The sequence below is a fragment of the Etheostoma cragini genome, chromosome 2 (assembly GCF_013103735.1).
Source record: "Etheostoma cragini isolate CJK2018 chromosome 2, CSU_Ecrag_1.0, whole genome shotgun sequence".
NCBI classification, from domain to species: Eukaryota; Metazoa; Chordata; class Actinopteri; order Perciformes; family Percidae; genus Etheostoma; species Etheostoma cragini.
The window spans coordinates 6,726,310-6,743,604 of NC_048408.1; the positions used below are offsets into that span (position 1 = coordinate 6,726,310).

The 17,295-nt window shown below is 40.6% G+C and overlaps 2 protein-coding genes across 3 annotated transcripts in view; one reads left to right on the forward strand and one right to left on the reverse strand.

Moving 5' to 3' along the window:
• Positions 1 to 17,295, forward strand: part of LOC117956335 (endonuclease V-like) — a 72,983-nt gene that overhangs the window by 38,735 nt on the left and 16,953 nt on the right. For both annotated transcript variants that reach the window (XM_034891339.1, XM_034891348.1), the window contains one exon: positions 1,747 to 1,816. In XM_034891339.1, coding sequence (XP_034747230.1) covers positions 1,747 to 1,803 — 57 coding nt within the window. In that variant the 3' untranslated portion in view covers positions 1,804 to 1,816. The remainder of the gene's footprint in view (positions 1 to 1,746; positions 1,817 to 17,295) is intronic.
• The window catches only part of LOC117956277 (excitatory amino acid transporter 3-like), a 381,877-nt gene that overhangs the window by 37,187 nt on the left and 327,395 nt on the right, over positions 1 to 17,295 (reverse strand). The gene's annotated exons all lie outside the window — the stretch shown is intronic.

Consider the following 17,295-nt stretch of genomic DNA (forward strand, 5'->3'; position numbering starts at 1 on the left):
GCTGCTCTCTGATATCACTGCGATAGCAACTCCGCCCAGCTCCAAGTAGGGAGAGAGGGAGAGAGTCTGGTGTGTGTACGTCCAAACCTCAGTCAGGTGGCGCTGAATAAAACTCCCACAGAACAACATCGGCATTACTTAATCCTATGACCAGTGTTTCTAACAGCTAATCGGCCAGTGTGATACACGTAGAAACGCGAATATTGGCCCGATAAATCGGCCAGACGATTAATCGGTCAATCTCTAGTGTGTTGATTTTTCTTTGGTTTATCTGACATAGTGGCTTCGCTTTCTTAGGTCTTTGCCAGCGTGACCTTAGAGCAGTTTGATCAGAGGAGACCAGGTTTATGAATTCATAAACAGCTTCACTGAAACAAAGCATTGATCAAAAGTTTGTGTGTGTGTGTGTCACTTCTGTTAAATGCTGTAAGGAAGAAAACAGCACAAATTTGCCAGAAAAAATTAAACTTGACTTTATTTTTTTCTAGCTTTTGCCATTATGACAACAAACCTTAACAGTGTTTCCTTCCTCCAGTTTTCAGAGATTTGACTTAATTTATTTATTTATTGTCTTATATTATTTATCTACAAAACACAACAATCCAAGGGATACCAAGTTAAAATAACAAGGTCCCATAATATTTAAAGATAAACATGTCACAAAAAAAATGATCATTATTCATTCATTTTTGTCAGGCTTGTCTAAGTACGGCCGAAGTATAAGAAACGAGCCTTTGGCGACAGTACAGACTAAAGGCACTATAAATGAGAAATTGCATCTTTTGCATTGACATGTTGCAGGTTAACTAGACTATATTGTTCAACTGCTGCTGTTGGTTGAAAAGTTTTGTATTTTATTAATGCTTAAGTTAAAGACTGTTGAAATCCCGTGCAAACCTTACTGTAACAAAAGATTGACATTCTCAAAAGCTATGATAGAAAATGCTATGGGACAAACATCCCAATTGCTACAGTAATAAATTCAGGCTGAATGGCCTCGTAAAGCTGTATGGTTTGTATAGAAATGTCATCAGGATATTTTAAAATTAAAGTCAGACTTTGACAATAACTTCAAGACAGAAATGACAGAGACTGGGATGTGGAGGAATAAAAAGACACTCCTGCACATATGAAACCTAGATAATGCTAGAATGGTAAAGGGATATAAATAACCAGATTGATTATGGTCTATATAGCATTTTAAATATGAAATCAGGGGCTAGTGTGCATGTAAAGTGTCGGACTATGTGATGGTTACAAAACACAGATGTTGAGTGAAGTTGAATATGGTTGAATTAACTATAATTACATTGTTTGAAAATAAAAAGATCAGTCCCCTCAATGGATGTCTGGGCTAAACATCCGCAGCAGCTGTAAATATAAGAAAGAAAGGTCCTAATATGGAGCCATGGGGACCCCCTTTAATAACCCTAAATTCTCACTTAGGCCTGTTCCCTAAACAAAAAGAAGTTTTCTTATGTTGGGCCCAGAGTTCAGACACCGTAACGTCCTAATGCTGCCTCAGAAATATTTGTACAAAAAACTGTCTCACACAGTAATTTATGTTGTTTGTCATCTTTGGCTGCAAACAGAAGAGCGTGGTTTGTTCTGTTTGAAGTCAGTATCAAGTAACTTTTAATTTGAAACTTCAGAAGAACGTGTTAAGTGTGTAAGGAAAGTAAAATGTGTTGTCTTTTTTGCTTGCTTTTTTTCTCTTTCCCTCGTCCTACCTCTCCTCTTCCACAGGCCGACTGTCGCTCCAGAGAATACCTTCGCACACACTTTCCAGCTTCTGATACATGAAACAAGGAATGAGGTAAGTGACAAAAAACACCATACATACATCATAGACCTGTGAGTTCTCACACTCCGATCAACACACTCACAAATACACACACACACACACAAACACACACAAATAATAACTTTTAGGCTGTGTGGTACTTTGGCACATGGTGATAGAGGAGTGATTTACACAGGCTTAAAATAGGCTTAAAAGACACAGCAAGTGACTCATCAAGGAATTTCCCCAAATCCTAAAGTAAAGCCAACTTTTTTAATAGAAACCCAATGCATTCTCATCTAATTTACTGTTTAAATTAGGTACATTTATTGTAGAGGAGGATAAACCTTCCGGTGTCTTCAGAAAACTGAAGATTGTTTCTGAATTTGCCAGAAATTTGTCTTTCTTCTCTCTGTCTTCTTAGCTAAAGCAAAGTAGAGACAGAGGAAAGATAAAACAAGAGAATAGTTTAAATCAAACCATACATCACAAACACTGTAGTCTACATAGCACAGGTCATAATCGATCTGAGAAAATTATGTTTATGCCTCCGTGACGGTGACAGTTCAGTGGTTGAAGGCATTATGTTTTTCGGGGTCATTTGTCCGTACGTCCATCGGTCAATCGGTCAATCTGTCTATCCCGTTGTTGTGAATAACTGGACGCCCTGGTGAGAATGCATTTTGAATTTGACACAACCATCCACTTGGACTCAAAGATTAACCGATTAGATTTTGGTGTTCAAAGGTCAAGATAGAAAATAGATATACTGTGCTTCTGGGCTAAAGATCTCAGTGAAGAATTCATGTTATGCCAAAAAATACACGTAATACTTTATCAAATTCAAAATTCCTAACATTAGCTTGTTCAAGGTAACTAACATACTCTAAATACTTTGGATTACTATTGGAATACTAAAAAATGTATCTTGGTCAGCCCATTTGTGTGGGTCACTCTGAATATGAAGGTATACTTTGCCAATGTTGGATCAGCTCTGTGTCATTTTAGTGCTCCATGGACAACTCGTGCACTGGTGTCAGGGAGGGAAGCCAAACTTTGTTCATCAAACTGTTGATCTACACACACTGCCCACACTAACATGACACAGAGCTGGATTTAATTCAGCAAGTAGCCTATGTCTTTAACTCTATAAAGGCAGGGTTGGTAATGTCGAAAAGCTAGCAAGATCTAAATGTAACATCTCCTCGGAGCTCCGTCTCTTTTTCACTCCTTTTTCAGAGCCCATACCTAGTTATTACCTAGTTATTTCTTGCTGTTGGGTGTAAAGACCATTTCAAAAAATATTTATAAAAAGTATATATTGGAAATACAGTAGTTACTAACCCTGCCTTTAAATGTTCTTTACCGAACTGCAGCTTATTGTTGTCTTGGCTGGGAGATTACGAATGTAATACACTTATACTATCTTGATGGATAGATGTGATTATCCTAGCCATTAGCAAATCTGATGGGATGTAGTTGCATATAATGTTGCAGATGTTCAATGAGTAGACCATTGCAGTCCCCACTACTCCAGGTTTGACATTGTTTTTTACAGCACTTGTGATATTATTAGGGAGATCGTTGCATTAAATGATGAAAAAATGCTGCAGCTTGCCTTTGCCACCTTTTTTCTTGAAACTTGCTAAACAACAAACAAAACCAGTAGCCTGCTATCGGTACAATGTATAGTAGGCAAACACTCTAAATAATGTTTTAATGGGATCTTAAAATAATACTAAAAAGACAGTTATGGTTGATCTACAGATATCTTTGGCTCTTGCACACATAACATCCCACAGGCCCACTTAATTAATATTTCTGGCTACGCTACTGTGGTACACAATCCTGTTGCAGCAGAGGGTAAAGTTTAAGAGTTTAAGAGCCTTTGAGAAGTTCTCAAGTGCATCTTTGAAGGGGTGTAAACAGGTCATAGGTGAGCCAAGGATGCCTGTGGTTTAATAGAGACACACAAGCAGAGAGAGAGAGAGATGCAGCAATGAGGAGAGAAAAAGTCTTTGATCCTTTGATTTTTATCTGAAATAACAGGCAGCGCTGGTCAGTTCTGCCCTACCTTCCTCATTACCGATCAAAGCCGTGGACCGTTTGCACGCTCAGATGCATTGAAAACTCAATTATCGTTTGCTCTCACCCTCCAATGCCAAGTATTTTTCAAACGTGCACAGAATTCAGAACTGAAGTGCAGCAACTCCCACTCACAGTTTGTTCACAGTTACTTACACGCAAGGCAGCTCACAAGGGTGTGTGCTCTGCACTCTCATATCCCTCAGTGTACATAACATAATGGGATGTCCGTGTTCATCCACATTGAAGCTCCCTGACGTGGTGAATCCTCCCAGCGCGCTCTGCTCTTTGATCAGCCTCTCTACAAAGAGACTGAGACAGGGAGAGAGGCTTTGTGCTGAGTAGGCAAGGTTGGAGTGGGTTTGTATAGGCCTTAACCCTGCTTTACCCTTCCTTCCTTCGCTCATTTAACAGGCTGCAGGCACACAAACACACACTTTGGGTGTGTTTCAAACAGCACTGTTTCTAAACTACCTGAAACGCCTCACCCACATGAAAAATGTCTTAATTAGTCATGTCACTGATTGAGAAGGCCAGCCCAGTTTTTCATGGGTGCTGCCTGAGTAAGCACAGCCTGCGCAGCATCTTTTGAATTTGATTGACCAATCACAACAGAGTAAAGAATGTATTGTACACCCTAGCAGACTGTGTGTGTGTGTGTGTGTGTGTGTGTGTGTGTCTGTATGTCAGTATTTCTTTCTTTTTTTTAAACTTTCATTTGGCACACTGGTTTTTGTAGGTGTTGCTAAACTTATAATACAATGATAAAGTTAAACTCAGACGTCATGGCGGACCTCATCATTTACACAACCACAAGTAGGAAATGTCTTCAAATTCCCTTCTGTGGCATTTTAGCATCCAAAAGAGCAAAGCCTATCACAGAAAACATAAAAAACATTAAACAATTGGTAATCAGACCAGTTGTGGCTCGTAATCAATAAAATGTCATATTTTTTTTAACACTTAATCAGAGAGGACACAGTCCATTCAAAAGTGTGATAATACACTGGTAAAATTACATTGTTGCTTTAAAATGAACAGTTTCTCAGTAATTCAGTTTGAATTTCTTTATTGTTAGCCCCCAATTTGAAATGTTCTTTATTGAATAAATGATTGCGTAATGGTCAGTGTGCGGGACTCTTTCTAAGCTACTGATCTGCTACTTTTGGTCACATCCTATGCACCTGCCTGACAAAAGAGGTGTGCAAAAAGCTTTTCTAAAAACAAAACATTTTTGTCTCTCACCTTGGATCTTCCTCATGTGCCCTCTATGTGTGCAATGTTGCATCCAATTGTCATTGGACACGTGGGCACACAGTTTACTATATCTTTCTGATAGAATCAGTCTTTGCTGTAAAGTACAGGGCTGCTGAACTTATTCCAGCGTTCACCTGCAGGTAGTCTCTGGGAGCGAGAGGCTCAACAGCCGACAGTGAGTTGTGTCCCTGGGTGGCAGAAGAAGAGAAATAGTTTCTGTCTGTGTCAAAGAGAGAGGAGAGAGAGAGAGACATGAAAGACAGAGCAGCAGGAGTGGAGATGAAGAGATCTGAACAGGGGGGAAACAACAGGGGTGCAGGGGAAGAGCAAGAATGTGAAAGAATCAATGTGTATGTAGGAGAGAAAAGAAAGGAATCAAGGAAAGAGGACACAAACTTCTCTGTGGTTTTGAGTGACATACTGCTTGTTTCGGGATTTAACTTCCCCTTCTGCTATTAATTGCTGTTATTGCTGAATGGCCATGTGATTTTACTTAACTATAGAAAACAGTACTTCAACCGGTCAATTTTCAACATGGCAGGTAGCTTCTACCTGTTCACTTCTACCCTGCTCTTTTGCTGTCTCCATAAAAGGATTCGTCCATTTACACACAGCAAAAACAACAGCTACAAATTAGATTTTGGACAAACTCATTTCAGTCATGTTCACAGAGGCCATCAAGTATTTTTTTCAACACTCAAATACTGGTACTTTGGTGTTGTACTGTTTTAAGTTACACTATAAAGTACACAGTAGTTAATCAGTGGAATTATTCTAATTATACCAATTATTTGTAATATGGTTAAAAAACAGGTTGGGTTAAAGCAACAGTTGGTAAATATAACATATTTGCAGAAAATATATAACATGGAAAAAAGTAACTATCCTCTGCCTCCTCCTGGTGCTCCTAATAATGAAGAATAAGAGCAGAGGAGTCTCTAACAGTGTCAATTACTGCTCGTGAATTGTGATCAAACTGTCAAACTACGCAGCACTGATCATCAAGATTCTGTTACTGCATTGCCTATTTTTCCCCTCAAATGTTTTCAGAAACCTATTTTTGGGTTTGGCTGTAAAATGACAAGGTTTGTGACCAAGTCCAACCAAAGCCCAGCACCACCCTCCTGCCTACCGTCCCAGCATCCATTTCACAACTAAACAGTAACTAAAATGTTTCTGACAACAATTAAAGGAGAGAAATAGGCAAGGTAGTATAAGAGTCTTGACATATTATTATTATTATTATTATTATTATATTCATATTTGATCAGCGCTGCCTATTTTTGAACTAAGTTCCCAAGCAGTCATTAACACTATGTTAAAGACTCCTCTGCTCTGATTTTTTTTTTCTTTATGCCATTAGGAGCACCAAGAGGAGGCAGAGGAACGTGTTCACAGGTTATCTGATTCATGTCATACTGTCAGAATATATTGACAGTTTGATCAAATATGACAAAAAGTTATTTTTCTAAAAGTTACCTGCTAGTCTAGGTGTGAGTCTATGTGTCAGCCTTGTGTCCCCTCTATCTTTGTTTTAGTATCTCAGTCTCTCCAAATGTAGTAATGTGTGTATTTCTCCCAACCACAGGACATATAGGCACAGAGCTGATTTTCCCAAAACAGTAACTTTAGTTATTTATTGCTTATAGTATGTGTGAGGCAGATTTCAATACCATGCATTCAATACCATCACATGCAGTCCCAAACTATCGGTAAGCCATCAGGAGAGTCCTCAGTTTCAATCTCCTTCATGCTGTTGTTCAAACTAATACTGGCCTTTTCCAAAACATTTTTAAAATGTCATGGAAAACGTTGTAGAGGCAGTGGGCCTAAGGTTGGAGCGATGAGCTCTGTTGGGAGCAGACACTCTCATTAAAAAGTAATAGTGCTACAAGGACACAGGTTGTTGCTAGAGCTGCTATTCAGCTCGTATTAACTGGAGGACTAAAACCTTCCCCGCCTGTTCTTTCTTAACTTCCATGTTTGTCACTGAGGCTGATTTATTAACCCATTGTGCCACTGTGGATAAAGGTGTGCGCACATGTTTTTCTCATAGGTCACGTCGTGTTGTTCTTCGGATGGCTTGTTCAGTCAAGAATAAAATATAACTGATGTGCCTAGTTTGAAAAACAAATGCATACAAATAAGTTATTTCTATCCTTTCATGCAGTTTTGCTTTTTGGACAAACCCGCTTGAATTATATTTTGGCTTTTTTTGGGGGGGGGGTTGTGTTATCTTTGACATCCATTTATCAATTTTGCTCAAGTTATTCAGCAAAAATGTTTTCCACACGATAACTGTTACTTTGTGTGCATAATTTGAAAGCCCAAAAAGTGTGTGTGTGCGGGGGGGCTACTCCCGTGGGTACTGCTGGGCACTGTAGTCCCCTTCATTCTGCATTATATTTATTGGTTTGATTTGCTAACCAGAGTTATGTTAAGTCTATATCCACGACGTTCCACTTCCGGGATTGGTCTGTTGCTAAAGAAAATTAGGCCGGATATCTGTGTTGTCATTTTAAACTGTGGTTTATTTCTGAGGACTATGGTTACCTGCTCCTCAGATCTCTGCAGGGTAAATCCAGACAGCTAGCTAGACTATCTGTCTAATCTCACTTTTCTCTCACACAACTAAAACAACTTTAGTAAAAATGTTTCACCAAAACAAGTTCCTTTCTGAGGCTTTTTTGCAGAGAAACAGTCGCTCGGTCTGGTCTTAGCACCACCAAGACAGTTGTGATTGGTTTGATATGATAATAACCAGAGCATGTTTTTCTCCCATTACGGAATGCTTTGTGGACTAGTCAGACAGTCCTCCACAGCGCTGTGAAAGAAGGTCTGGCAAAGCGAGGCAAGGGTTATGTTAACGTGATTCTATGTAACTTTTACAACTTCACTTTGAACAGCAGCAACTTTTGCAACCAGTTTGGTTAGTAAAGCCAATTGGAAAATAGTTAATGCTTAAATGTAAATGCCATTTAACAGTAGCACAAGTAACGAAGAGTCATCAAGTCGGAGAACTGACTCAGCAGAGTTAGTTACAAAATCTAAATGTAACATTATCCACCATATGCTAGGAGTCACACCAGACCACATAAGGCAATGACAGCAATACCCCTGAGTGTATAGAAATTAGCAGCTGATTAACTTTTCATTTGTAAGAGAATGTTTTATTTTGTTTTAAAGTGCACATAGTCCTGCTTTAAGGTTTGAGTTAATCAGATATTGTTAAATAGTAAATATAAGTGAACTCAGCATTTCAAAGTTTGCGTGTGCGTGCGTGCGTGCGTGTGTGTGTGTGTGTGTGTGTGTGTGTGTGTGTCCTGCAGGGCTGTAGCCTCTGGTTGTGTGTGTCAGGTGCTCGGCCCAGACTGTGGAGCAAACAGTTCGGATGCCAACTCTGCTTCTAGGGGACAGTAAATAAAACATGTTCAGGTGACTCAGGGGCACAAAGCTTTAATGATCTTTTTTTTCTCTCTCTATCTGTCTCTTGCCTTCTCTCTGTTCTCCACTCTCATTCTTTCCCTCACACACATACACAGTGGGCAAAAGTTAATGTGAAGGCTGACAGGATAGGTTCGCAATTGTTCAAGTCTGTCTTAACCTTGTGAGGTATGAATGTTGATGCTGCTTGCTGTTATCATTCCCTCTTTTCAAACAGGCCATTAAAAGATGAATTTCTTACATGCTTCTAATGTAAGAGGGACACACAATGACAAAATGTATTATACATTACATGGTGAAGATGTATCAAACCAGCTTAATCCTTTTAAACAAAACTAATCAATATTTTTATATCAACAGTGGATCAAATGGGTGCCCAGATAGCTCAGTTGGTAGAGCGGGCGCCTATATATAGTGGTTTACTCCTCAACGCAGCGGGCCCGGGTTCGACTATGACCTGCCCTTTGCTGCATGTCATGCCCCTCTCGCTCCCATTTCATGTCTTCATCTGTCCTGTCAAAATAAAGGCCGAAAAATGCCCAAAAATTAATCTTTAAAAAACAGTGGATTAAATGACTACATGTAATGTGAACAGGGTTACTCAATGTAAACCCACAGGCCATACTGTGTCAAACTCTGTGTGTGTGTGTGTGTGTGTGTGTGTGTGTGTGTGTGTGTGTGTGTGTGTGTGTGTGTGTGTGTGTGTAAGCTTGTTGTGGCCAAAACCGCTGACTAATGCGGCTATGACTAATAGCCTCTTTTAAATGTTTGTTGTACAACAAGATTTTTTCAATTAAAAAAGTGAATTCATGGAGAGTCCATTTATTCTGGCAATATCCAATCAACCAGTTGTATGCTGCATTAGCTGAGTACAACACTGCAGCCAAGCAGCCCAGCTTGTAGTTAGATTAGCCCTTTCCTTGTGTAATGCATTTTATCACATAGTTTAGGTGCCAAGGTTTTTGTTGGCTGTGCTGTTCCCTCCACAGTTTTCTCCTCTCTCATTCTCTCTTGTTTCGTTGTGCATAAACATATAAGCGCCATGTTTAATATGATGTTGAGCTCAAAGCTGGAGTTCCAATGAAGCCATTTCTCTCCGCTTGAAAATGTACCCAGAGTGTTTCCGCTGTTGTTGTCTTGTTCCCTTTTTGTATTTGTCCTTGTTGTGCCTTCCCCACTTATTGTTCCCTTGTCTGTTCCAGTTCCACTGGCTCAGCTTCATGTGTTTGTGCTTTGTATATATTCAGTTCTTTCTTACCGTTTCTGTGTGAATCCTCCCTTATCTGGCTGTAAGATGAAATCATTGGCACATTCTGCTTTTTGTTGAGACATTACCAGATGGAGTCATCAATAATTTTGAACTAGCGAAGGACATATTTTAGCCTAGAGTTTTTTTTTTTTCTGTCCTATATCTTTGGTATCCATGTTTTCGATCTGTTTTTGCAGATTTTTACCACTTGACCCTCCGTTGTCTTGATGGGTCTTTCCCTTCATGCATTCCTCCCAAAGGACAAAGCTTCACAGTGTGCCTGAGGCAGCTGCAGGCAGACATTCTGTAGTACAGTAACAATATGTATGGGTGTGTACAGTATCTAAGTGTATCTGTGTATTCATGCAATGAAGTGGGGGATCGGGAGATGGAAGGGGATAAAAGGTCAATGTGGGTGTGTGGGTTAAGGGGACAGATAATAGGGCAGAAGATAAATCAGAAGATAAATCAAGAGATGGTTTGAAAGTTAAAGGCTGTATTAGCATTCTGTCTTCAGTTTCCACGCCAACATAGATACCAATTTACATAGAAAAGAGAATAAAGGAAAGGAGAAAAAGGTGTGTGTTGCTCAATTGCGGAGCAAACCCTTAAAGATTTAGTCCCTGGGATGATACTTTTCAGAGGGAAATATTGCACTTTTTACTCCACCACATTAATCTGACAGCTTTAATTGCTAGTTATTTAAGAAATTACAATTTTTGCTCACAAAACACATCCATTTTATAAATAAAATATTTTATTATGAGTAAACTATCCAACAATATACAGGCCTATGTACAGCTGAAATGATTAGACCATTAAACACTTGGTTGATTGACAGAACTGTTTAGAGTGTGTGCGTGTACTGCAGAGTTAGGGGGTTGAGAGCACAGATAATAGGGAGGGAGATAAAAATCCAGAGATGGATTGAAAGTTAAAGGCTGGGCGGGAGCGAGAGAGACAGTTCGACTATTTTCGAAAAGATTTTCATGCCATTCATCCATCCATCTCCGCTTATTCTATATAAGGTAGCAGGGGCAGCAGCTCCAGCAGGGGACCCCAAACATCCCTTTACCGAGCCACATTAACCAGCTACGACTGGGGGATCCCGAGGCGTTCCCAGGCCAGGGTGGAGATATAATCCCTCCACCTAGTCCTGGGTCTTCCCCGAGGCCTCCTCCCAGGTGGACGTGCCTGGAAGACCTCCTTAGGGAAGTCTCCAGGAGGCATCCTTACCAGATACCCGAACCACCTCAACTGGCTCCTTTCGACGTGAAGCAGCAGCAGCTCTACTCCGAGCTTCCTACGGATGACTGAGCTTCTAACCCTATCTCTAAGCGAGACTCCAGCCCACCTCCTGGGGAAACCCATTTCAGCTGCTTGTACCCTGGATCTTCTTCTTTTGGTCATGACCCAGCCTTCATGACCATAGGTGAGGGTAGGAACAAAAACTGACCGGTAGATCGAGTGCCTTCTGCCTCAGCTCTCTTATCGTCACAACAGTGCAATAAATGGAATGTAATACCACACCCGCTGCTCCGATTCTCTGAACAGTCTCCTGCTCCATTGTCCCCTCAATCGCAAACAAGACCCCAAGGTATTTAAACTCCTTCACTTGGGGTAAAGACTCATTCCCTACCTGAAGAAAGCACTCCATCGGTTTCCTGCTGAGAACCATGGCCTCAGATTTAAAGGTGCTGATCCTCATCCCAGCCGCTTCACACTGTGGAACCAATCCAGTGAGTGCTGTAGGTCACAAGCTGACGATGCCATCAGGACCACATCATCTGCAAAAAGCAGTGATGAGATCGCCAGCCCACCAAACTGCAACCCCTCCCCACCCCAACTACGCCTTGATATCCTGTCCATAAATATTACAAACAGGATTGGTGAAAAAGCGCGGCCCTGGCGGAGGCCAACCCTCCCTTGAAACGAGTGTGACTTTCTGCAGAAAACCCGAACAAAACTCTCGCTTTGGTCATACAGCGATTGAATGGTCCTGAGAAGGGACCCCCTCAAACCCATACTCACTCAGCACCTCCCACAGTATCTCCTGGGGGACCTGGTCATACACCTTCTCCAGATCCAGACTGAACTTTCATCCCATCTATCGATATTCTGTCATTTGTTTCCACACCAACAGAGATACAAATTTACGTATGAAGGAGAAGAGAGGGAAAGGGGAAAGGTGTGTTGCATAATTGCAGAGTGAAGCCTTAAAGTCTGACTTCCTGGGATGAGAGTGGGAGCAGGGGTAGAAGAGAGGGGGGTGATGTTGAGGGAGAAAAGCAGACACTTGATGGGGAAGCCGGCAGATAGAGGAAAGAGTCTTCCCTCCCCCCTCCCCTCTCTCTTTCCCTCTTCATCCATCCTCCCAGTTGTCTGTCTGAGGCAGTGGAGGGAAAACCGCATCCATTTCATCACGCCCGGCCTAACAAAGAAAACCCCTCAGTGTTGTGTTCTGTGCGGCTTTGCTTCCCTCTGCCAGAACGCCGCCACGCGCCACTCAAGTGTTGATAAATTGCCACCACCTCCCTCATTCTTCACCAGCCCTGCCTCGTCTTCAAACAAAACCCCCGTGCACTCCTCGGCGTTAACAAGAACAGAGCCCCAGATATGAGAGATGGAGATGCGAGACACAGTCAATGGAAAATGGGTGGGTGACTAAGTGGGTGGGGTCAGGGGAAGGAGACAGATGGAGAAAACAAGCGACAACAAACCATGCATTGCAAACATTTAGTTTTTGACTGACAGGTAGAGACAGTTTTCCCGTAACTAAATCCCTGCGTGCTGAATAAAGTTAAAAATACACATTTTCATTTTAGTGGCTGTACTGACTCCAAGTCAGATAATTTTCTAGCTTCAGGAGGATTTCAGAAAACAAGACTCATGCTGAGACACAGGTATGAAAAAGGTGGAAAGCAGAAGTGTTTAAAAAAATAAAAATAAAGTTTTAAAATCTCTTAACTGCTAAACCTGAACCTTTTCCCCATGACCCATGACTTTTTCCCTGCTGGCAGATGATGTCAGTGATGGGCAGTCATGCTTGGCCTGGTGCTTTAATATACGGATGGTTCCCTTTTACAATGTATTGAGTGGAAAGATCTTTGTGTGTGTGCTGCTGATTGTAATTCAGTGTTCAGTGGTGATGCAGAATGAAAAATCTGTGTCCGCAGATTCTGTGCGGCCCTTATTTACTGTAATTTATTATGTAGAGTACATCGCACAGTCATAATTTGCTTTTGCCATAAAGTAGTAAAGTAATGCCATATTCACCTTTTGCTCCCGGCTCCCCAATAGTAAATAGTCACAAGCCGATACTTGGTGTGTTTATGTGTACCTGAAAAAAGAAAAAAGAAAAACAGAAGTTCAGGAAAGACAAGCTGTGATATTGCTAAATGGCTTTTACGCCTGGCTGCATTGATTAAGTTGACATTTAGAAACAGAGAAGATTGCTTATGGATGGACCGTAACACATTTTTTGAATCCACCTTTATGTTACGGTACCTGCTTCTGCTTACTTAACTAAAGATTCAGCATTCATGTCATGCTCTGCCAGAGAGTATAAAGAATAAACAATCAAGCACAAACTGAGGGCCCTTATTGCATGACATCCCTGTCTATAACCAAAACAGCTGACAAAATGTAACCCCCCCATCCCGAGTCGTTGCACTTTGCATTGACTTTCATCCTGGACTTTGTGTATGTATGTATATATATGTATATCTATATATTTCTTTTCTGCATTCTGCAGTCAACCCATTAAGCCTTCTTTCTTTACACTGGTTAAATATGTCACCTCTTCTTGAATATATTTGTATAAAGGTGTTCTTGGTGGAAATGGAATGATTAATGTTTTATTTGGCACAAATGTTTGCTTAAGACCAGTGCAGGGGAATGCACAGGCAACTGGAACATATAAATGTCAATTTAATTAGATTGTATACATTGGTGAATGTTACTGTATTATATACAGTATATTTAGCTTTTGGAAAACACACATTTTTATCTTGAGAAATGTGTATTTTAAGGTTGTTTTCTGTCTAATTAAAGGGGCAATCCAACAATTTTACAAATGAAAGCCGCAAAATATGACTCAGATGATGTCTTCAGGGTTATCTTAAGTTAGGCTTGAGAAATCCTGTGCTATAAACCCTGGCACATGGAGAGAAGATGAGGGCATTTTTTAGCAGGGCAGCTGTTTGTTTCCGTTGAGTTGCATTGTGGGAAATACAGTTTGTTTTTGGGACTTAATGGATGATTTTAATTTGACAAGTAATTTGGATTTTAGTATTCAACAAACTAGTTGTAGTTATCTGTTTAGCTATTATTGCTCAGGACTGTTGTGTCCAATGTCAAGTCACTCACTCAGTCAAAGCTTATCTCAGTAGTTATGTTATTATGATATATGTAACACATTCTCACTCCCAACTGGTCACAGATGGACGTCTACTTGGTTGTGGGTTGGGTTAAAATACGTATGAATAATACTTCACTTGCGTGTGTGCCATTAGTTAAGTAAGTTAACCCTGTGACAACCATGTCATTACTGGATCTTTCTTGCTCTGATTACATTGTTACTCACTGTAAGCTAATTTTTCACTCTATCTGCAAGTCTTGTATCTGAAATTAACAAGCACAACCACGGCCAGAGGGAGGAATAGCTCCAAAATGTATTTTGAACAGTAAGACACAGTTATAATGGAATTAAACATAAACAAACAAACGGAATTTCAATTCCTGTGTTAAATTTGACACATCCTGGGGGCCACTGACCTAGCCTATCATATTTGACAAGTTGGTAGTAAGAACAGGTTGGTTATTTTGGAGATAAAGAGTTCAGGAAATGTATTAAAATGAAGCTTAGCATTTCTTCATCCGCTTATAAATTCAAGGCACATTCTACAAGTTAAATTCCCAACTGAGGCAATGTGTGTTTTCTGTGTTTTGTTGTTCACTTTAAAAATGACAAAACGTGTCCCTGCGGCGTCGTACCATATCTCCACCGTTGTTGGCGGTATCTTGTTCTGTTGTGGCATCCTGACGTGTGATTGATAGATGACCAGGCCGACACCCTTCTGGCACTTGAGTTATAACGACAGGTGAGCTGCTCCAGTACCAGACAAATGGCCCTGTTTATTTCCAATAGAAGCCCTGGCACAAAGCACACCCACTCAAACCAACATGCCACATACACACCTGTGTGTCCTTTCCCCTGCAGCCTCTAATGCATACACGAGCCTCCCAGCTGTCTTGCCATCCACTTTACCACAAACTCGAACTTCTCGCACGCCCTCCCTATGAACGAGAAAATCAATGGGGCCTTTTTTCCCCTGAAGCTTCTAAAGACAAATCAATTGAGGCAGATCTATTGTAATAAGGACGCCGCAGCCTTGGATGAGGCCGAGGAGATGCTGCGAACATCGGTTATTAGATTTTCTGGCGAGGCCAAGAGAGTCTCAACAGACAAAGCCAGGGTTTTTGTTTTCATTGAGTGGCTGTTATGTGAAGTCCACCCCTGCTTAGTAACTCCATTGTCCCTGCCAGCGGGACACTGCGCTCCTGCTTGTAAGGTGCTTTAGTCAGCAGCAATGTTCAGCTTTGTCAGGAGTGGGATTAACGCTTTCAGAAGCCCTTCCACTCACTGGAGGCTTCAGTCATGTCTACCATAGCTTTTTTTGTGTAACATTTAACTGTGTGTAAAACTTTTAAAGAGATCTTTTACGGTGTAATGAAACATACACCGTTTGTGGAGTCTAAGGCCCCCAACGAATCACCCACTCTTAGCCTAACCATTATTTTTCTGCCCTTTATTTTGTGAAGAAAACGCACAGATCTGTTGGCTTACTTTTATTTTTAGAGACAGCATAAAAAATGAGAGTCCTTGAAGTGTCACCTGAAGTTGCTGAAGTTGTGGTGAAGAACTTTGGGTCTCTTTTTAGTGAGAATGCCTTTCGAACCAAATACAGGAAGTGAACCAACAAAAGCAATTTAAATGAATTCTTGCCAAAAATGTACAGATTCTTACATGATTTAACAAACGATAACTTTCAAATCAAATATTATTTAATATAATCAAATATTATTTAACTATTAATTCCACACACGTTGTCTTTGTAACAAGGACAACACATCAAAACCTCTCTCCCTCATCAGGGCCCTCCCTCTCCTTCACTCGCTGTGTTGTCAGCAGATCATATTGTCCGCCTTCTTCACAAATATTAGAAACACCATAGTAAAAGCAGTTAACCCAAGGAACTAATAGTAGGTCTAGGTTTGTTGTTGACTGGGTATACTCTGGCATTTAGTTGCCTGGGAAAGTCTTTCAGCCGCCCTCCTTCCAACTGCTTGGTTATTTTGGTCTACATCTTTCAAAAATATTGTTCCATAATGATGGCTCAGGATTGTGTATACCTAGTTTTTGCTCCATAAAAAGTAATCAGCTTAACTCACAGGCGCATGCACATCAGTGCCGTCCTGAGAGCTCAGGGAATAATACCTGGAAAGACAATTTGGGAAACTTTGTGTGTTTCTGGGAGTGTGTATCTCTGCTTTTTTATTTATTTATTTGTTATCAGAGTTGACAAATGCTGATGAATACTAATACTCCTACAGGGAGCATTTGATAGACTGCCCAGAGCACTTTAGCGCACCTCATTAACGTAAACAGAGCCGTGCATCACTCGCTGAATAAAGATTGGTTTGTCTGTTCGTCTGGTTTTCTAGTCATGTCTTTCTCTCCGTCTTATAGAGGTGTCATCACTGCTAAACCAGTCGAGTGCTAAAATCACTAGTCCATGGACCCAGAACCATAATTGAACATACTACTACCATCTTGATGGGCAATTTCTAGTTGGGATTTTGTTCATTCTTATACATCCCTAGATTATGTTTAGATATGATACACCTTGTTGACTGGCATGTTATTAGTAGTTATCGACTCACCGTTTTTTAAGCCAAGGACTCCTTAACTGAAAGAGAGATGGTGCTGTCACCCCCCTACTACATATATTGTATAATATAAAGTTGCACAGTGAACTGGGCCTACAATAGCGTGTAGCCTTTATACATACAGTTGTGTTCAAAATAATTGCAGTCCAGCATCACTAAACTCATAAATCATATTTATTGGTAAAAGTGTTATTTCTACATGGCAAATAATTTTTCTGTAAGTGTTGTAGAGTCTTGGAAAACCAACAGATAGTCGTGACATGCATGCTGCTCATTCTGTGTAATTGAATATGTTATTGAAAGCGGCATGTTCAAAATAATAGCAGTGTTGTGTTCAATTAGTGAGGTGATTGATTCTGTGAAGAAACAGGTGTCAATTATGGCCCATATTTAAAGAAGGAAGGAAGCAAATGTTGTGCATGCTGGTTATAGTGCATTTCACACTGAAATACTCATTGAATGGGTCGTTCCAGACATTTCTCTGAGGAACAGCAGACTTTGATCAAAACGTTGATTGGAGAGGGGA